Source organism: Haematobia irritans, chromosome 2, assembly GCF_050003625.1.
Source record: "Haematobia irritans isolate KBUSLIRL chromosome 2, ASM5000362v1, whole genome shotgun sequence".
NCBI lineage: Eukaryota > Metazoa > Arthropoda > Insecta > Diptera > Muscidae > Haematobia > Haematobia irritans.
The window spans coordinates 28,401,473-28,423,904 of record NC_134398.1 but is presented as its reverse complement, the minus strand read 5'-3'; the positions used below and the strand labels follow the sequence as shown (position 1 = coordinate 28,423,904).

The following is a 22,432-nucleotide window of genomic DNA, read 5'->3' as shown; positions in this document are numbered from 1 at the left end:
ATTGAGATTTAAAAAATATTAAATTAAATATTTAATTGATTCGATACATTTTTTAATTGAAACAAAAATCAATCACAAAAATTAATAATATCAATTAATTTTTTAATTATTCTGTGATTGAAGACATTTCAATTAAAAATTAATTGGATCAATTACTTTCGTGATTGAATCAGAAAAAATATTTTTGTGTGTATAGCAAAATTAAGTCAATGAATGAAATTTTAAAATTGTCAAAAAAAATTAATCGATATAATTAACAGAACAGTAAGTCAGTTAAAAAATTATAGATATTTTTTTTTTAATTTTTCATTAAATTTTTTTTTGAAACAATAAAAGTTTAACTGATTCAACAAGCAAATTTCCATTTATGAACTTTAAAAAAATTTAAAAAGAATATGTAATGATACTTTGTTTACTCCAAAAGTACCCAAACAAAAGTACAGTGTCACATTTATCAACCCTGGTTGGAAGACTTTGGGGTATTTTATTCTGAGGATTTTACTCTTGCCAAAGACGAGCAAATTTAACTTTACGAGGGCAGTTCGGAAATTTCTTAGCCTAGCACAAAAAGCGCGGTATAAACAGAAAAAAGTGTTTTGGAAACTTCCATCTCTGTTATGAACACATGTTAAAGTTAGTTTCGATCTGGCAACTCCTTCATATAGAAACAGGTGTTCAAAAAAGACGCATCCGAAATTTTTTTACAATGGTATTCTATATCCAGATTCTGAGCTTAAAAAAAAATGATGTCATGGAGTACCATGGACTTTTGTTTACTCAAAAAGTACCAAAAACATTAAAAAAAGGTCATATTTATTAATCGCAGATTGGAAGTCTTTCATCACATTAGCACACATATCAATTACGAAATTGATAGTATGAAGCACAGTTTTAATTGGGCATAAAAAAAATACTTGATAAAAAATTACTTGATTTCATTAGGAAATTTTCAATTAATTTTCTAATTGATTCAATTAAAATTAATTGATACTATTCATTTTTGTGATTGACTTTTCTTTCAATTAAAAAGTTTGTTGAATCAATTAAATTTGTAATTTAATATTTGTTAAAACTCAGTTAAGACTTTAATTGGAAAATTGTTCGTGTCATTTTTTTCTGTGTACATAAAACAGGAAAATTTCATTGAACTGTGTAAAATTTCGAAAAAAAAATAAAATTTAACTACAAAATATTTTTGCAATAAAGATAAGTTAAATTTAGCATTAGTTTAACTACGAAAATTTTTTTTCGGTATATGAAAATTTAAAACTGTGAAAGACATTGGACTTTTAACAAAACCAAACTATGTGGGTGATATATCACAAAATTGTTCGGTATGTACCATCTTCGAGAACGAGAATTATACTGACAAATGGATATAACACCTTACGGCCATTTTCACGTAGCTCCGCTTAACTCCCAGTTAACAGGAAGTAAATTGCAAATATCTTCTCTCCGGTTAACTATTACTGAAAAAATTTCAGCGGTTAAGTTCCTAACTGTCATATGAAATATATAGGCAAGATGACAGATATGTCCATAATACAATTTAAAATTTTGTTAGCTAAAGTAGCTTTATGAAAATGGGGGTTAATGTTACCTTAATTAAGAATATATATTCTATTATGGAAAATCTAAAAATGCTGTCTAAATTTGAAAGAAGACACACCTTTCGCAGGTTAACATTCTCATCAGAGTTAAAACTTTAATTCCTCTTTTAATAATGGACTTTTTCGTAGCCGATTTAGTACATTTTCAACTATGCTAGTTATCATCCCTACTGTCAACTAGATAAAGAAAGAAATTCCAACGCACATCTACTCATTTCAAAGGTTTTAACAAAATCTCACGTAATTTATGAGTCTCTCTACAGTGCGTATATCTCCCAAAAGAATTAAAGGAGCTAGCGAAGGGTAGAGAGAGAGAGTGTGTTGCTAGAGACATTGACTGTGAGTGAGACCATATACAACACTGTTTTATTGTTGGAATTTTTGCAATGACCATTTCTTACGTTCCAACTACATAGTTAGCTTTAAAGTTTTGATGTTACTTATAGTGGCATTAAGTTGAGTAATGGCAATTTCCATACATAAGATGGGCTGAAGAATGACATTTACAGATATTCAAAATGTATACAATAACATATAGGTTTAAAATAAAAAAAACTTAGAGCCAATATTTAATCAGTATTTGAAATTACATAAAAACAAATTGATATTCGTTATTAAGGACACTGAATGATATTTGAAAAAAACGCAGCTGTTAATCCCCGCTCCCGCTGAGATTCTGTTAGCGCCTAAGGTTGGTATTGTTGAGCTTCTGTACCTGTAGTTGAAATATATTTTCACCCCATGGGGGGGAGTTCGTATGAAATTCAGGCATTTGTAGATGCGAGTTACTAAATAGAACACATGGCGAATATATGTATGTGTGTGTGTGTCAAACATTATTTTTGTATACTTAGATGGTTACCGATTTAATGAATATTAATCATATGAGCTGATTTAACTCTTGTAAATTGAATAATGAATCCTAATATGGTTATCAATAGAAATGAAATTTTAACAAAATTTCCTATAGAAATAAAATGTTGACACAATTTTCTATAGAAATAAAATATAGAAATAAAATTGTAACAAGTATATATGGCCGTAAGTTCGGCCAGGCCGAATCTTATGTACCTCCACCATGGATTGCGTAGAAACTTCTACGAAAGACTGTCATCCACAATCGAATTAACAGGTTGGCTGATAAGTCCCCGGTCTGACACATAGATGGCGTCGCTAGTATTAAATGTATATTATTTTTATATAGTACCAACCTTCAAAAGATTCGTGTCAAAATTTGACGTCTGTAAGTCAATTAGTTTGTGAGATAGAGCGTCTTTTGTGAAGCGACTTTTGTTATTGTGAAAATAAAAAATGGAAAAAAAAGAAATTCGTGTTTTGATAAAATACTGTTTTCCGAAGGGAAAAAATACGGTGGAAGCAAAAACTTGGCTTGATAATGAATTTTCGGACTCTGCCCCAGGGAAATCAACAATAATTGATTGGCTATGCAAAATTTAAGCGTGGTGAAATGAGCACGGAGGACGGTGAACGCAGTGGACGCCCGAAAGAGGTGGTTACCGACGAAAACATCAAAAAATCCACAAAATGATTTTGAATGACCGTAAAATGAAGTTGATCGAAATAGCAGAGGCCTTAAAGATATCAAAGGAACGTGTTGGTCATATCATTCATTAATATTTGGATATGCGGAAGCTCTGTGCAAAATGGGTGCCGCGCGAGCTCACATTTGACCAAAAACAACAACGTGTTGATGATTCTGAGCGGTGTTTGCAGCTGTTAACTCGTAATACACCCGAGATTTTCCGTCGATATGTGACAATGGATGAAACATGGCTCCATCACTACACTCCTGAGTCCAATCGACAGTCGGCCGAGTGGACAGCGACCGGTGAACCGTCTCCGAAGCGTGGAAAGACCCAAAAGTCCGCTGGCAAAGTAATAGCCTCTGTTTTTGGGATGCGCATGGAATATTTTTTATCGATTATCTTGAGAAGGGAAAAACCATCAACAGTGACTATTACATGGCGTTATTGGAGCGTTTGAAGGTCGAAATCGCGGCAAAACGGTCCCATATGAAGAAGAAACAAGTATATACAGCACTAAGTTCGGCCGGGCCGAATCTTAAATACCCACCACCATGGACCAAATATTAGGATTTCCTTTGAAATTTCAGGAGGGCTTGACGACTTGAGGACACTTCCCGAAGATAAATTTAAAGATTTCACCTAAGAGGACTATATCAGATTCTGGATTTATAAGAACCATTTTTGTTTGAGTTTAGAGGAATTAACGTCTCTTGTAAGTGTGCAAGAAATTTCTTTATTTGAAATCTTAAATCTGTAGAAGTAAAATCTGGAAATTTTACATTGAGTTTCAAGCAAGTTCCATGATCAGTGCGCCTTCTACACCCTCAAGAAGTGAAGTCGGTCTATATGGAGGCATTACCAAATGGACCGATAAAAACTTAATCCGATACACGTTTTTGTGAGCCTAAAATATGAGAATATTTACAATTTCAGGTAAATCAGATAAAAACAACGGTTTCTAGAAACCCAAGGAGTTAAATCGGGAGATCGTTCTTATGGGGGCTATACTAAAATATGGACCGATACTCACCGTTTTCGGCACACCTCTTTACGACCCGAAAATACCTCTAGATTTCCAATTTCAGACAAATTGGATAAAAACTACGGTTTCTATAAGCCCAAGACCCCAAATCGGGAGGTCGTTTTATATGGGGACCATACCAAAACATTGACCGATACTCACAATTTTTGGCACACGTATTTGAGGTCCTACAATACCTCTAGATTTCCAAATTCAGGTAAATTGAATAAAAACTGCGGTTTCTATAAGCCTAAGAAGTAAAATCGGGAGATCGGTCTATATGGGGCTATACCCCATATGGATCGATACTCACCATTTTTGGCACACCTCTTTATGGTCATAAAATACCTCTAGATTTCAAATTTCAGGCAAATTGGATAAAAACTACGATTTCTATAAGCCCAAGACCCCAAATCGGGAGGTCGGTTTATATGGGGACTATATCAAAACCTGGACCGATATAGCCCATCTTCGAACTTGACCTGCCTGCTGACAAAAGACGAGTTTGTGCAAAATTTCAGTACGATTGCTTCATTATTGAAGACTGTAGCGTGATTACAACAGACAGACAGACGGAAAGACGGACATGTTATGTCGTCTTAGAATTTCTCCCTGATCAAGAATATATATACTTTATATAGTCGGAAATCGATATTTCGATGTGTTACAAACGGAATGACAAACTTATTATACCCCCTTCACGATGGGAAAATTCATGAATTGGGCTTCGAATTGCTTCCCCACCCACCGTATTCTCCAGATCTGGCCCCCAGCGACTTTTTCTTGTTCTCAGAACTCAAAAGGATGCTCGCAGGGAAAACATTTGGCTGCAATGAAGAGCTGATTGCCGAAACTGAGGCCTATTTTGAGGCAAAACCCAAGGAGTACTACCAAAATGGTATCAAAAAATTGGAAGGTCGTTATAATCGTTGTATCGCTCTTGAAGGAAACTATGTTGAATAATAAAAACGAATTTTGACAAAAAAAAATGTGTTTTTCTTTGTTAGACCGGGGACTTATCAGCCAACCTTATAGAAATAAAATTTTGACAAAATTTTCTATAGAAATAAAATTTTGAAAAAATTTTCTATAGCAATAAAATTTTGACAAAATTTTCTATAGAAATAAAATGTTAACAAAAATGTCTATATAAAAATTCTATTTCGCAAACCAAAAAGAGTTATTGTTAGACTTATAAATCGTGGCGAACTGTAATAAGTTACAATAACAATTTAATTAATTCATTATGTACAGAAATTTTATATTTAATTGAAATTATTTATTTATAAATCGTGGCGAACTGTGATAATTTACAATAACAATTTAATTAATGTCTGAAGAAACTCATTATGTATTTTATATTTAATTTAAATTATTTATTTAAAATCAACATATTTATCTTGTTTTCTTACAGATTACGAGCACAGCAGTATAGACACACAGTTATTTAAAATTTGGATATTTTATGGTGTTTGCAGTCTTGCGCGACCGAAAATTCAACATTTTAGTTAATTTTCAACGTAGATTCAAGGAAGAAAGATTAACACCAAAGATCACACAATCACCAACAACATCATACGCATCGACAACTCCTACTTCTTCTTCTTCGTTTTCTTCATAATCATCATCATTATCATCAGCAGCAGCATTATCACTGTTTACAATAAAACCAGTGGACCTAATAGCAACAGATCGATCATCATCAGCATCATCGTTATCGTCATCGTCATCATCAGCAGGAACAACAATTGTAGCAGCATTAGTATTCAAACTCCAGATCGAGGCAATATTTTCGATATCTTCCCTGGGCCAACTTTAAATCACCACCACCATTCTCATCACATTGGATTACGCTCAGTTTTATTTTTGTCCAGAGCCAATTAGTGGCATCAACAGACCGCAAATACAAATCTTACCAACGCCAGTGCCAGTGCCGTTGTTCTACGATTTGGCCGCCGCCGTCAACAACAACAACAATTGCCACAGCAATTACAACAACAACAATTGTTACAACAACATCAACATTGCGCAACAAGCACCACGCTCATCTCTTCTCTGTCAACAAGAAGATACAACAACGCCACCCACATATTACAACTACAATCACAATTACATCCATCAACATCATCTGCAACAGCAGCAACAACAACAGCAGCAGCATCAGCAAATCTATCAACAACAACAATTGCCGCAACCCCACTACAATAATCCCTTCCTAAGTCCCCAATTTAATCATTTGCCCGCAGTTCAGCCACAATCGTTGCCACATTTATTCGGCAGCAACAAACCGTTCGGTTGTGGGCCCGGTAGTTATTTGGGCGGTTCAACGGGTTTTGCAGGTCTAGGACTGGGTGGTTTAGGAGCTATAGCAACTGGTGGAGCAGGCGGAGGTTATACACCTTTGGGTCGTAGTTATCGCTACTACAAACATCATTCCACCGGAGGTCTGGGCCACAGTAGCTATAACGGTTATTACAGTTTAAGTTTTGGTGAGAGCTACTATCCCTACAATACACCGGGAGGAGGTCTTGGTCAGAGTGGAAGCGGCAGCGGCGGTCTAGCACCACTAGGTGGTAGTGGCAATTATTTTGGTCGCATATCGCCGGCTGCAGCCCATACGGGGCCGCTATTGGCCACATCAGCGGCTGAAACTCGTACCAGTTTATTGAAATTAGCATCACCCACCCCGCCAGCAGCAGCTTCATTAGCACCCCCACCACCACCACCCCTATTACCACCCTTAGATGACGATTTGCAAGTGAGTACCGAACCTTACTTGTCCACCTATTCGAGGCCCATCGATTATATACCATCGCCACCGGCCTCTCTACGTTCGGAGACATACGCCTATCGGCCACGTCGTCGGGACGCGGGCAGATATTCAGCCACTGGTTATTATACCAGGCAGAGAGCTCGTGGGTTTTCACCTATTATCGATAGCGATCGTTATTTGGATCGGGAATTTGTAGGTCGTAGACGTCTTCGGGCCAACAGTCTTCAGAGTCATTGTGATCTGGGATTGTCCTCGTTTACGGCCATCGATCGTCTTTCGCCGATACGACATTCCTCTTCATCGCCCAGACAACAGCGGGAGAAGTACTTATCGCCTAGTACAAGTCCAAAATACGGCAGCAAAACGTCGTCCACACCACAAGCCGCCGCCGCTCATCATCTCGAGTCTCAGTACCATACTCAGTCATATAACACGAGCACACAAAACACCAACGACCTGCCACCACCATCAGCTGAGCCACAGTCATCCGAAGGTCACTATCATCACAAAACCACAGCAGGTAGTGGCAGTCACCATCATCACCACCACCAGTCAACAACGACAACAGGTGTACCTCCATCACAATCACAACAGCCAGAATCATATCAGCCCTATTGTCCAAGTTCCGATACATATCATACCCATAAACGATCACAACACAGCAAAACGGATCATAGAACCATATCTGCCGGAGGTGGAGGAGGAGGAGGCGGAGAATATCATCAACAGTATCAACATCAATATCCACCACCACAACCACCACTACAACAACACCACCAACAACAATATCACACACAAGCGCCCCCAAGTCAGCAGCACCACCACCACCACCAGACCACTGCAACGATTATCTCAACCTGTTCCTCACGACCCTTGACCCAACAACACGACGATAGTTGTGAAGAGTTCCACCACATACCGTTCAATCTCAGCTATTTCCAGCGCAAAAGAATGATGGTTAGCAAATTGTGGAAGGGCTGTTTTCCCGATGTCACACCCGAGCATGTGCATCGTCACAATTTCTATTTGTGCCAATGGCAACGCAATACACAGGTCCGCATCATCTATCTCTTCTATCGGTGGATAACGGCCATTATCTGTTTGGCCGCATTAGTGTGCTCTCTGTTGGATATTGGCCGAACTGAGGAACATTTTGAGAATCATTATGCCAAGTGGTGGATCTATTTAACCCATTGGGGTCTGCTGTTTTGTACGGTGCAGGCATGGTTAGCGGCAATGATTGTGACACAAGGCATGATGGTCGAACGTGAAGATTTTGAGATGATGCGTCAGGCGAAAAAGTCCAAATTACATTATCTCTATTGGATATGCTATACATGTGCGACGGTCTATGCATTTATAATAACAATGTGTTATTGGCTACTGGTCCATGATCCGGGTAAGTATGAAGGAAGAGTACACGTTTATTTTGTTTTTGTTTATCGATAGGTTCAGAGGAGCCTATCCGAACTGCTATATAGATAAGGTAAAAATGACCCTGGTCAATTGAATTCAATATAGGGAAGCATATACAACAAAATCTGAAGCTTGGTGCTACTAAACTACAGAGGAATGACTATTTGGGGATCACAAATGTGTAAAGGAGCCAAATATCTAGATTCAGTTCCGGTGCATCTGATAGGGGAAATAGAAGAGAAAAGGGGAAAACAGGGCCAAATATTTAAAGGATCTTTACTCAGCATGAAACTACGACCAAGGAGAGGAATGACTATTTTTGGATCCAGATACAAGAGCCCGATAATGGAGCCAAATACCAAGATTCAGTTCCAGTGCATCGGATAGAGGAATGGAGAATGAACAGGGAAATGACTACTCACATATTTAATGGATCTAGATCACTGTTGCCACAGTTGGTAGAATGATAAATTTTTTACGGCTTGGTAGATTGGTAGGCTTCTTGATATTTTGGTAGATTTTACAAAATATTCCTCCCCAACTTAGATATACTTCAATTTTTATAGAAATAAAATTTTGACAACATTTTCTATAGAAATAACATTTTGACAAAATTTTCTATAGAAATAAATTTTTGACAAAATTTTCTATAGAAATAAATTTTTGACAAAATTTTGTATAGAAATAAATTTTTGACAAAATTGTCTATAGAAAAAAATTTTGACAAAATTGTTTATAGTAATAATTTTTTTGACAAAATTTTCTATAGAAAAAATTTTTCACAAAATCTTCTATAGAAATAAAATTTTCACAAAATTTTCTATAGAAATAAAAATTTGAGAAAATTTTCTACAGAAATAAATTTTTGACAAAATTTTCTATAGACATAAAATTTTCACAAAATTTTCTAAAGAAATAAATTTTGGACAAAATTGTCTATAGAAAAAATTTTGACTAAATTGTCTATAGAAATAAAATTTTGACTAAATTTTCTATAGAAATAAATTTTTGACAAAATTGTCTATAGAAAAAAATTTTGACAAAATTGTCTATAGAAATAAATTTTTTGACAAAATTTTCTATAGAAAAAATTTTTCACAAAATCTTCTATAGAAATAAAATTTTCACAAAATTTTCTATAGAAATAAAAATTTGAGAAAATTTTCTACAGAAATAAATTTTTGACAAAATTTTCTATAGACATAAAATTTTCACAAAATTTTCTAAAGAAATAAATTTTGGACACAATTGTCTATAGAAATAAAATTTTGACAAAATTTTCTATAGAAATAAAATGTTGACTAAATTTTCTATAGAAATAAAATTTTTACAAAATTTTCTATAGAAATAAATTTTTGACAAAATTTTCTATAGAAATAAAATTTTGTCAAAAAAATCTTGACAAAATTTTCTATAGAAAAAACATTTCACAAAATCTTCTAAAGAAATAACATTTTGACAAAATTTTCTATAGAAATAAAAATTTGAGAAAATTTTCTACAGAAATAAATTTTTGACAAAATTTTCTATAGACATAAAATTTTCACAAAATTTTCTAAGGAAATAAATTTTGGACAAAATTGTCTATAGAAATAAAATTTTTACAAAATTTTCTATAGAAATAAAATGTTGACTAAATTTTCTATAGAAATAAAATTTTTATTAAATTTTCTATAAAAATAAATTTTTGACAAAATTTTCTATAGAAATAAAATTTTGTCAAAAAAATCTTGACAAAATTTTCTATAGAAAAAAAATTTCACAAAATCTTCTATAGAAAAAAAAAATCACAAAATCTTCTATAGAAAAAATGTTCACAAAATCTTCTATAGCAAAAATGTTCACAAAATCTTCTATAGAAATAAAATTTTCACAAAATTTTCTATAGAAATAAAAATTTGAGAAAATTTTCTAGAGAAATAAATTTTTGACAAAATTTTCTAAAGAAACAAATTTTGGAAAAAATTGTCTATAGAAAAAAATTTGACAAAATTCTCTATAGAAATAAGATTTTGACAAAATTTTTTGTAGAAATAAAATTGACAAAATTTTGTATAGAAAACAATTTTGACAAAATTTTCTAGAGAAAAATATTTTGACACCATTTTCTATAGAAATAAATTTTTGACAAAATTTTCTATGGAAATAAAATTTTGACAAAATTTTCTAAAGAACAAAAAATTGACAAATTTTTGATCAAAAACTTCAAAATAAAATTTTTTAAATTTGGTAGATTTTTGATAAAATTTTCTTAAAAATTTGGTAGATAATTTTTAGTACGAGTGGCAACCGTGATCTAAATACCTACCCAGCATTAATGGAATTTTTCAAATGGCTCACCACGAATATATTTAAGTGAAAACACTATATTGATTAGATATTTTTTTCGTGATTTTAAATTCCAAGTCTTTCGAGTGGGTCTTGGGGCCATTTGTCCATCCAATTTGGGGCCAATGGTATAAAATATAAATCTATAAAAATTGTATTCCCCATGGCCTGTGTTAACCGCGCCTCACAGTTGGGAATTAGTGTTTCAAATTTCTTTTCGAAAAGCGGTTTCGCCAAATTGTAATCCCCTACGTTTGTCTCATCTGCCATTATTTTGAGGACCGAACTGTGACCGTACACTTTCTTCGATCACAGCGATAGCTCGCGCAATCGCACAGTTGTTGTTTCAGATGACTGTTTGGCAATTATGTGTAAAGGCCAAAGCTGCAGCATGGAATTAAGGGAATCCGTTCCTGTCTAAATATGCCCCCTTTCTTTATAATTGAGTTTAAAATTCAGCCGCCTGTCCAATAAAACTCCGAGGTATTTTGCACACTCACCAAAGGAAATTTAAATACCACCTAACTAGAATAAAAGGAAGCCACAGTGCATACAAAGGGTCATGGGTTCAATTCTAGTTTCCACCAAATACCAAACCGATTTTCAGCGGTAGATTATCCCCTCTGGCGATATTTCTGAGTTTTCCAAAGCTTCTCTATGTGGTTTCAGCGCAATGGGGAAAGTCGTTCGGACTTGGCTATAAAAAGGAGTTCCCTTGTCATAAAGCTAAACATAGAATTAGGCAGCACTCAGTGATGAGAGAGAAGTTCTATTCAATGGACTGAATAGTCTAATTGAGACTGAAATATCGGGGTGCCAATTTCACGGTTGCCACTCGAACCAAAAATAATCTTCCAAAATTTGGAGAGAATTCTACCAAAAAAAACTAGCAAACACAAAATTTTCTATAGAAAATTTTGCAAAGTTTTATTTCTATAAAAAATTTTGCCAAAATTTTATTCCTATAGAAAAATTAGTCAAAATTTTATTTCTGTAGAAAATTTTGCCAAAATTTTATTTCTTTAGAAAATTTTGTCAAAATTTTATATCTTTAGAAAATTTTGTCAAAATTTTATTTCTATAGAAAATTTTGCCAAAATTTTATTCCTATAGAAAATTTAGTCAAAATTTTATTTCTTTAGAAAATTTTGACAAAATTTTATATCTTTAGAAAATTTTGTCAAAATTTTATTTCTATAGAAAATTTTGCAAAAATTTTTATTTCTATAGAAAATTTATCAAAATTTTATTCTTTAGAAAATTTTGCCAAAATTTTATTCTTTAGAAAATTTTGTCAAAATTTTATTTCTGTAGAAAATTTTGCCAAAATTTTATTTCTTTAGAACATTTTATGAAAATTTTATTTCTTTAGAAAATTTTGTCAAAATTTTATTTCTATAGAAAATTTTGCAAAAATTTTTATTTCTATAGAAATTTTGCCAAAATTTTATTCTTTAGAAAATTTTGTCAAAATTGTATTTCTTTAGAAAATTGTGTCAAAATTTTATTTCTATAGAAAATTTTGTCAAAATTTTATTTCTATAGAAAATTTTATGAAAATTGTATTTCTATAGAAAATTGTATTTCTGTAGAAAATTTCGTCGATATTTTATTTCTATAGAAAATTTTGTCAAAATTTTATTTCTATAGAAAATTTTGAAAAAATTTTTATTTCTATAGAAAATTTTGCAAAAATTTTTATTTCTATAGAAAATTTGTCAAAATTTTATTCTTTAGAAAATTTTGCCAAAATTTTATTCTTTAGAAAATTTTGTCAAAATTTTATTTCTATAGAAAATTTTGTCAAAATTTTATTTCTATAGAAAATTTTATGAAAATTGTATTTCTGTAGAAAATTTCGTCGATATTTTATTTCTATAGAAAATTTTGTCAAAATTTTATTTCTATAGAAAATATTGTCAAAATTTTATTTCTATAGAAAATTTTGTCAAAAAAAAGTTGTTCTGGTTTGAAAATAAAGATCGAAAAAACAACAAAAACACAATTTTGTCAACATTTTATTTCTATAGAAAATTGTATGACAATTTTATGAAAGTTTTGTATCTATAGAAAATTTTATTTCTTTAGAATTTCGTCGAAATGTTATTTCTATAGAAAATTTTTACAGAGAAATATTTTGCAAAATCTGCCAAAACATCAATAATTCTACCAATCTACCAAACAGTAAAAAATACTACATATTCTATATACTATACTCAAGGGAGCCACCGTGGTGCAATGGTTAGCATGCCCGCCTTGCATACACAAGGTCGTGGGTTCGATTCCTGCTTCGACCGAACACCAAAAAGTTTGTCAGCGGTGGATTATCCAACCTCAGTAATGCTGGTGACATTTCTGAGGGTTTCAAAGCATCTCTAAGTGGTTTCACTGCATTGTGGAACGCCGTTTGGACTCGGCTATAAAAAGGAGGTCCCTTGTCATTGAGCTTTACATAGAATCGGGCAGCACTCAGTGATAAGAAAGAAGTTCACCAGTGTGGTATCACAATGGACTGAATAGTCTAGGTGAGCCTGATACATCGGTCTGCCACCTAACCTACTATACCCAACCTAACCTAACCTTACCTAAGACGATAGGCTTAACCCTGGAAATTTTACCTTCTTTGCAGTACATGACTAATTCTGTCAATACACGATTTACCCTTAGACCATTCTCCTTCACCCATTTCTCAATCATCCGCAGGGCACCTTGTATAAGGGCTCTCTAATTGTAGATGGGAATTTTAAACCGACTGCCAAATTCACGTCATTAGAATATGCCACTACTTTTATCCGTTAATTTTCTAAGGAAATCAGAAGGTTATTTCAATTCAATTCAATATTTATTCATAATCTATAAGCCCTAAAAGGGCCAAATCGATTACAGAGTAATGTATTATGGCACTAAGATTCACTTCTATATAATGGAAGGTAAAAAGATCTTAACACTAAAATCTTAATACTAAAAAATAAAAAAAAAGAATGTTCATGGATATGAAACGTTTCCCCCAAAAAATAAAAAAAGTTTACCCACTATCAACCTTTTATTCGATATGCAGGGTTTACAAATTAGACAGCATCTTGTCAGCAAACTCCTGAACTGAATGGGCAAAATGTCTATCCTCATATGGAAGATATACATTCCAGATACGACATACTCTTACCTCGAAGGAATTCTGCATTATTAGGGTATTAAAGCGGGGACATATCAGGGAATGCGATCTGACAGATGAACCAAACTGAAAATGAGATAGTAAATATTGTGGACTTCCAGCCCTGTACACTTTATAAAATAGTGTCACCAGCCTAATCTTTATAAAATTATCAAAACTACAACCCAAGAAGTCCCTAACATACGCCGATATGTGATCATGAGTACGCAGTCCGTAAACGTACCTGATTACCCTATTGAAGTATCTCTCTAACCTCATTCTGTTTGTCGTATTGGTCCCCGTATACACCTCTAACCCGTACAAAATCCTAGGCATTAAAAAGCTATGGGCTAACATCTTGCGTAGCTTCAATGGAATAGTGCAATTAATACTGTAAAGCCTTCGAAGTCCAAATGTCAATTGGGAAATCACCTTGTTGATATGGTCCTCAAAGCTCAATTTGCTGTCTATAAGAAATCCCAAGGTGGTCATACTTGGCACATATTCCAAATATTGATTACCAATTAACAAATTAGGTATAGCAACTCCAACAGCATTAAAAGCCATAGCTCTGGACTTAGCGGCGTTGACAAGAATAAAAGTTTGCCTACACCAATCCTCAATGCTTAGGAGATTGTTCCGAACCCTTGATAGTAGATTATCCAAATATATTATAGCAACATTCCAAAGAAGAGGAGATAGAACTCCTTCTTGCCTCTATTTACATACCTTAGAATGATTGCTCGCCCTAGAGTGGCTAAAATATGTCTCTTCCTTAGAAGTTCGTCTATCAGTCTCAGTATATCTTGATCAACATTCAGAGTTGATAATGAATTTGCTTTTGAACTCGAAATGACGGTATCTAATGTCCCTTCGATGTCTAGAAAAGCCGCAATTTTGTATTCATTCGATTATAGGGGATTCCTTTCCAAATACCCCCAGAAAGATTTGAATGAGACTTAATTACTTTAAATGGGGTCATCAGATTATTTCAGCTATTAATTCCCAAAATCATATAGGCCAACATAGAATGAAGCCAACCACCCATTTTGGTCGGCATTCTGCATTTTGGTAACGAGAACAAAGAACTTAGTTTCAATGCTAATCCTTATAATGACATACTTTCCGCTTGGAGAACACATAGAACCATCCAATTAAAATGTCATTTTCATAAAAATTTATCCATCTATGAAATATTTGGAACAACTCTCTGCCATGCACTTACATAGGGGAGCAACAACATGGTCTATATAATCCCTTGATGCATTCATTGCCAATGGATAGGTGGAACAAAATATCAGGTATTATAAAAGTCAGACAAATGGAAAGATAAGTTAGGGAACAATACGCATTCAATACTCTATATGCCTATGCTTGTAATTGGTATATGGTCTGATGCATTAATTGATACACATAAAGAAAACAAATTAGTTCAACTGGTAGTATTTATGTTAAGCTAGGACGATATGTTTCACCCAACATAAAGTTTGAGAAGGACAATCATCGGACCATGCAAAACAATGGTCGAGGTATGTAGTTAGTAGTGCTTCTAGTGTCTTGGCTACTAGCGAGGGAAGGGGAATCGGTCTGTACGATTCACCCTTGCTAGAGTCATTGCCTGGCTCCAGTAGTGAAATCACCTTACCTATTTTTCAGACATCGAGTATAAGGAGTGACTCCAGGGAGAAATTGAGGGGTCTTGTCAGGTACTCAACTCTCCGTATTCCCACATACTTCAGCATTAGCATAGAAATTCCGAGGGGCTCAGCACCTTGGATCGTTTCGCATTGCACCACGTGGTGCAATGGTTAGCATGCGCGTCTTGCAAACAAAAGGTCGTGGGTTCGATTCCTTCTTCGACCGAATACAAAAATGTTTTTCGGTGGTGGATTATCCCACCTCAGTAATGCTGGTGACATTTCTGAGTGTTTCAAAGCTTCTCTAAGTGGTTTCACTGCAATATGGAATGCCGTTCGGACTCGGCTATAAAAAGGAGGTCCCTTGTCATTGAGCTTAACATGGAATCAGCCAGCACTCAGTGTTAAGAGAGAAGTTCACCACAATGGTAACACAATGGACTGAATAGTCTAAGTGAGCCTGATACATCGGGCAGCCACCTAACCTAACCTAACCTTCGCAATGTAGTGTATCGGACATCGCGAATGCAGCGAATAGCTGTTCTGTTCTCTCTATCACTCTCGGGATGCTCGAAAAACGGTCGGTTGAAAATCAAGCACATCTCTTAGGATCAGTTACCGTCACGTCGCCAGAGGTGACAGAAATCCCATCATCCCATGTAGCGGGCTCTCACTGTTGACCATAATTCATCAGTTTCTGTACGTAGGTTACATTGCTTCAGGTGCTCTAACCATGTGTTCCGCTTGTTGATTACAAAATCTATCACTTTTCTTCGGAGCAGTCACCATCACCCCGCCAAAGTGACTTAAATCCTGACATCCCTTTTAGCGGGATTCGAGAGGACTCTTACTGTTCATCAAATCTTACCAGGTTCGGTACCTAGCTTACATTGCTTCAGGTGCTCTAACCGCTGTGTTCCGCTTGTGATCGTCGACTGTGTTACTAATCTCTAGAATCAGTTCCCTGCTTCTAGGATCAACAGGGTTAGCACGACAGCGTTCATCAAGTTGGGTCTCATATGGCCAATTTGACCAGCGGGTATGAAGCGAGCAGCTGCTGCATTGATGATGCTCTGGAACAGCCTCTGAGCAACATGAACATGGGAGGGGGCGGGAGCTGACTGAAACGGAGATATGTGTATTCCCTGAAACCATCCCAGTTGGTTTTCTTTTGGTTGATGAACGTCCAGCGTTCAGAGGTTATGAATTCGATGGGTCAGTCAATGCTAAGACTTATGGGAAGGTGGTCTGATCCCGATGAAATGCCACTAAAGATATATCAGACAAACTGTTGCAATCGCGCATAATTCTCGTGGGAGCCTTTTCGTTCACCGTGCAAACCATGGAGTCGTCTGTCTACTTTTCCACAGCTATGCCTCTCTGGTCACCTAGTAGAGAATGCCAAAATTCAGGGATTGGCCTTAAAGACTCCTAACACCTATGCCCACACAACATTCCCTCAATATTTGGGTTATAACCTGGAGCACAGCTACCATCCGGCTGTAAATACACGTTGTATATCTCTATCTCTACAGCCCCAGACCTGACTGCTACCCCCATACATTTCATATAGGAGTCACTAATGTCTGACAGAGGCGAAATAGGTCTATACTGCAGGGAACGCTGCAATATGAAAGCCAGGTATCCACCACCATTCCTTGTGCGAAGATTACGTAGCACATTGTAACCATCACAATGGCGCAAGCATCGTGGGAGCCACAGTGGTGCAATGGTTAGGATGCCCGCCTTGCATACATAGGGTCGTGGATTCAATCCCGGTTTCGACCGAACACCAAAACACTTTTCAGTGAACGCTTTCCCCTCTCAGTAATGCTGGTAACATTTATGTGGTTTCATTGCAACGTGGAACGCCGTTCCGATTCGGCTATAAAAAAGAGGTCCCTTGTCATTGAGCTTAACATAGAATCGGGCAGCACTCAGTGATATTTAAGAGAGGTGTTCACCACTGTGGTATCACAATGAACTGAATAGTCTAAGTGAGCCTGAAATATCGGGCTGCCACTATACCTAACCTAGGGCGTAAGCAATCACATCGCAAAAATTATGCACTCTCCGGAACTTCTACAACAATATTCCATGCACCGTTTACACCTTACCGAAGGGTAGTGAATTTGGTTTCGATAGACTGAACAGTACCATGGTCCGGGATTTTCCTCTATCCTGGGTCGGACCAAAAGCAAATCGAAACAAAAGCGATCGACACAGCACGCACCCATCGGGCCAATCCAGTGTAGAGAACCCACCGCCGTGGGATTGCTTCTTCTCTGGGAGTATGTAATAATTTGCAAAGTGGATCAGCCGTAATTTGCCAACGATGGCAAAAATTGAGGGTCCTCGGCTGCCAACAAAAATGTCGGTCGTCTTCATTTGCTACTCACAATCTATTGACTCTCCGTACTATTTATAATTCGAGTCATTATATTTACATCGATAAAGAACTAGAATTTCCTTTTAGTCATTGTTGCCAGATTTTTTTTGCTGCGGCGGGAATATGTTTGAGCGGTAGAAATCGGTGGGGTCAAAGTAGTCCAATGATCCACCGCTGCTGTCGTTCACGGAGCATCCTGTCTCGTAGTCTGTGTGACTATACTCCGGTAGCGATGTTAGGCTGGAAGAGTTCCGGAAGTGCACCCATTCCATGCACCATTTACACCTCACCGAAATCGAAGAGCGGTGAATTTGGTTTCGGTAGACTGAAAAGTTCGATGGTTCGGGATCTTCCTTTATCTTGGCTCGGGCCAAAAGCAAACGGAAAAGTTTCCTCGGAATGAATCTTCTTCAACACAAAAAGACGGTCAAAATAACACATACACTGATGTTGCAGCCGCTGGTCGATGAGTTGGACCATCGAATCAATCCGGTGCAGAGAACCGCCGCCGTGGGATTGCTCCTTCCCTTAGTGTACGTACGTGAAGCTGCTGCCACCGATGCCACAAATTGAGGGCCGACGAAAATGTCGGTCGTCTTCATTTTCTGCTCACGATCTATTGACTATTCGTACTATTTATAATTCGAGTCCCGCGAACCCGTGGGATTTCTCCTTTTCTGGTTGTACGGACTCACGACCTATTGACTTTTAGTACTATTTATAATTCGAGTCATTATATTTCCATCGACAAATATCTACAATTTCCTTTTAGTCAACGTTGCTAGATTTTTTGCTGCGGCGGGGAATATTTTTGAGCCGTAGAAGTCGGTGGGGTCATGTAGTCCGATGATCCGCCGCTGCTGTCGTTGACAGAGCATCCTGCCACGTAGTCTGTGTGACTATACTCCGTTAGCGATGTTAGGGCGGAAGAGTTCCGGAAGTGCACCCATTCCATGCACCGTGTACACCTCACCGAAATCGAACGTTGGTGAATTTGGTTTCGGTAGACTGAAAAGTTCGATGGTTCGGGATCTTCCTTTATCTTGGCTCGGACCAAAAGCAAACGGAAAAGTTTCCTTGGAAGGAATCTTCCTCAACACAAAAATACGGTCGAAACAACACATACACTGATGTTGCAGCCGCTGGCCGATGAGTTGGATCATCGGATCAATCCGGTGCAGAGAACCGCCGCCGTGGGATTGCTCCTTCTCTTAGTGTACGAACTTGAAGCCGCTGCACGATCTATTGACTTTTCGTACTATTTATAATTCGAGTCCCGAGAACCCGCCTCCGTGGGATTTCTCCTTCTCTGGTTGTACGGACTCACGACCTATTGACTTTTCGTACTATTTATAATTCGAGTCATTATATTTCCATCGACAAAGATCTACAATTTCCTTTTAGTCAACGTGGGGAATATTTTTGAGATGTAGATGTCGTTGGGGTCATCTAGTCCGATGATCCGCCGCTGCTGTCGTTGACAGAGCATCCTGCCACGTATTCTGTACTCTGGTAGCGATTTTAGGCCGGAAAAGTTCCGGAAGTGCACCCATTTCATGCACCGTTAACACCGAAATCGAACGGTGGTGAATTTGGTTTCGGTAGACTGAAAAGTTCGATGGTTCTGGATATTCTTCTATCCTGACTCGTACCAAATGCAAACGGAGAAGGCTCCCCTCTCCTTTAACACAAGAGGACGGTCAAAACAACACGAATACTGATGTGGCAGCGGCTGGCCGATGAGTTGGACTCATCGGGTCAATCCGGTGCAGAGAACCCGCCGCCGTGGGATTGCTCCTTCTCTGGGTGTACGTATTTACCATAATAACTTGACAATCATCAAGCAAAGTAGCTCAGCCGTGAAGTCACTGCCGACAAAAAATGTCGGTCGTCTTCATATTTTGCTCACGATCTATTGACTCACTCTCCGTACCATTTATAATTCGAGTCATTATATTTCCATCGACAAAGTACTACAATTTCCTTTAAGTGCACCCAGTCCACCCAGTCCTTTAAGTGCACCCAGTCTGCTCACGATCTATTGACATATGTACCATAATTAACAAACATCATGCAAAAATCGATGGTCATCTGCTCCCGACAAAAATGTGGGTCGGCTTCATTCTCAGCCTACGATCTATAGACTCTCCGTACTATTTACAATTCGAGTCATTATATTTCCATCGACAAATAATTACAATTTCCTTGTAGTCAGTGTTGCCAGATTTCTTTTTCACCCAAAAAACGCTAGATTTTCTAAAACAAAAAAAACACCAGATGTTGGGCTTGTCCTTTGAAATATGTGGAAAATCTTATTCCGCTAAAAGACCTTAAGAAAGCCAGATATAGAGAAAACCAAATTGGCAACACTGTTTTTATCAATTGCTCTGTTATCCCCAGGAATAAGGCTATTAATCTCTCTCTCATTTCCTCGCTCTTCCTCACTCTCTTCCCCTATGTTTACAAACACATATCCTAACTCTCATATTTTTGTAATGTTTGTTTTTTTTTTTTTAATTTTCTATTGTATGCTTGCAGAGGTCCATAAGGTGGATACATTGAACATTATGGTGCATGTCTTGAATTCGATTATAATGCTTATCGATTTGGCCATTGTTGGACATCCAATTAAACTCAGTCATGTCTACTTTACAACAGGCATTGGTTTAGCCTATGCCATATTCACGGGCATATACTTTTTGGCTGGTGGCACAGACAGGTAAGTTAATGTCCTTTATGCCACATTTCAAGGATCTCCAGGATTAATCGGAATCGTTTCATATGGTTATAGGAAAAACGAACAGGCTATATATCCCATGTTGGACTGGCGGAAACCTGGCAAGGCCATCATAGTCACTGTGTGTGCCATCATTTTTGTGTTTATTGTCCATTTTGTTTGCTTTTTGCTGTATCGGGCAAGAGTTTGGCTTTTTACCAAGCTATGCATTCGCAGTTCCCATCATCGACGTGGTGGTGGCGATATTTGTGAGGGACTAAATGATGACTCTTGTACCCGGCTGGGAGGTGGCAGTAGTGCTGACTATTCACACCAGCAACAGTTTCCCTCGATGGTACACTCCGAGCAGCCACATCGTACCCATTTATCGATAGCCACCAGTGCTGCTGCCACACAGCCACTACCCACGGCAGAGCATTTGTATGCCAATGCGCCCAGCCATCATGCCACCACCACCACCACCCACCATCAGCAGCAGCAACAACCACAATCGCATCATCACCATCAGTCTCAGTCTCATCACACGCCACACCAATATCCGCCTCAGTATTCGGGCTATCAACAGCAACCTGTTGTTGCTGGTGTCAATGTGGGCGTAATTAGTTCGGCTGATATCTATCAACCTCATCATCATCAACAGTCGCACCAACAGCCGCCACCACCACATGACAACAATAATAAACATCAGAAAAGTGCCTCGACCGGATCGGGGGGAGGCCTGCCAGCTGGTGGCAATACCAATACATCTAATTCGGCTATATCGCGTACTGTCTCGCATTTGGATGCGGCTCAACGTGAACAATTCCTAAATCCCAATCAAATTGTGGAGTATAAAATGTAAAGACGTTGTACCCGGCACCGATATACATTCCATTTGTCCATGAAATTTCTTGAAAAACATTGTCGACAGTGTCAAGCCTATAGAGAACAGGCCCAATTGGCCGGTATTGGGGGTGAACATGATGACGATGATGAGGCTATAGGTCATTGTAGTGAAAGTACAGCAATAGAGTGTAAAGATAAACGTTGTTAGAGATATAACAGAAATGTTGGTCATACACTTGGAGAAAATTATCCTGTGAATACTAGATAAGGAAATAGGAGATCTTACAGAATTCAACATTTTAGGATTTTCGAAAAAAGTTCAGGAATCTCAAAACAAAAGTTTTCGATTCTCAAAATACACAAAATTTAAATATTGAAACCATTTATGTTTAGTATTTATTTTTTCAGCATTATTCAGTATTATTTTCATTTTTTATAAGTAAAAAAAATAATTCAAAATTTGTTTATTATTTTGTTTTAAAAATTTTAGTTTTGTTTTTAATTTTATTCTGTTTTGTGATTTGTTTTACAATTGTATAGTATTTTATTTTTTTCAGTATTATTTTCTTTTTTTAAGTAAAAATATTGTTTTTTTTTTTTAAATTACATATTTGTTTTTGTTTCAAAAATTATATATTTGTTTTACATATTATTATTACAATTTTAATACGAGCTTATTGGACATGAAATATTTTTGTTTTTAATTTTATTGTAAGAAACAGTTTTTCTTTAGAAATTATATATTGATTTTTTTAAAATTGTTTATTTTCGTAGAGTCTTTAAATTGTTTATTACTTTTGGGATTTGTTTTGTCTTTGTTTTTTTTTTTTTTGGTATAAAAATTGGTTATTAATTATAACATTTAGACTAAAGATTTGTCAGATTCAATAAAAAAATTTAAGACTATATTTAAATTAAAAAAAAATCCAAGGGGTTGTGAAATAATTTCAGAAACCTAAGTTTTCGATTCTCAAAATACACAAAATTTAATTATTGAA

At 36.3% G+C, this 22,432-nt stretch overlaps 1 protein-coding gene across 1 annotated transcript; it reads left to right on the top strand.

The window, feature by feature from the left end:
• Positions 1–6,510: 6,510 nt before the first annotated feature.
• On the top strand, positions 6,511–21,461 carry hbt (headbutt). The gene is made up of 3 exons (XM_075298030.1): positions 6,511–8,350; positions 20,411–20,591; positions 20,664–21,461. The coding sequence occupies exons 1-3, from the start codon at positions 7,903–7,905 to the stop codon at positions 21,448–21,450; spliced, it is 1,416 nt and encodes a 471-aa protein (XP_075154145.1). The 5' UTR covers positions 6,511–7,902; the 3' UTR covers positions 21,451–21,461.
• The last annotated feature ends 971 nt before the right edge of the window (positions 21,462–22,432 follow it).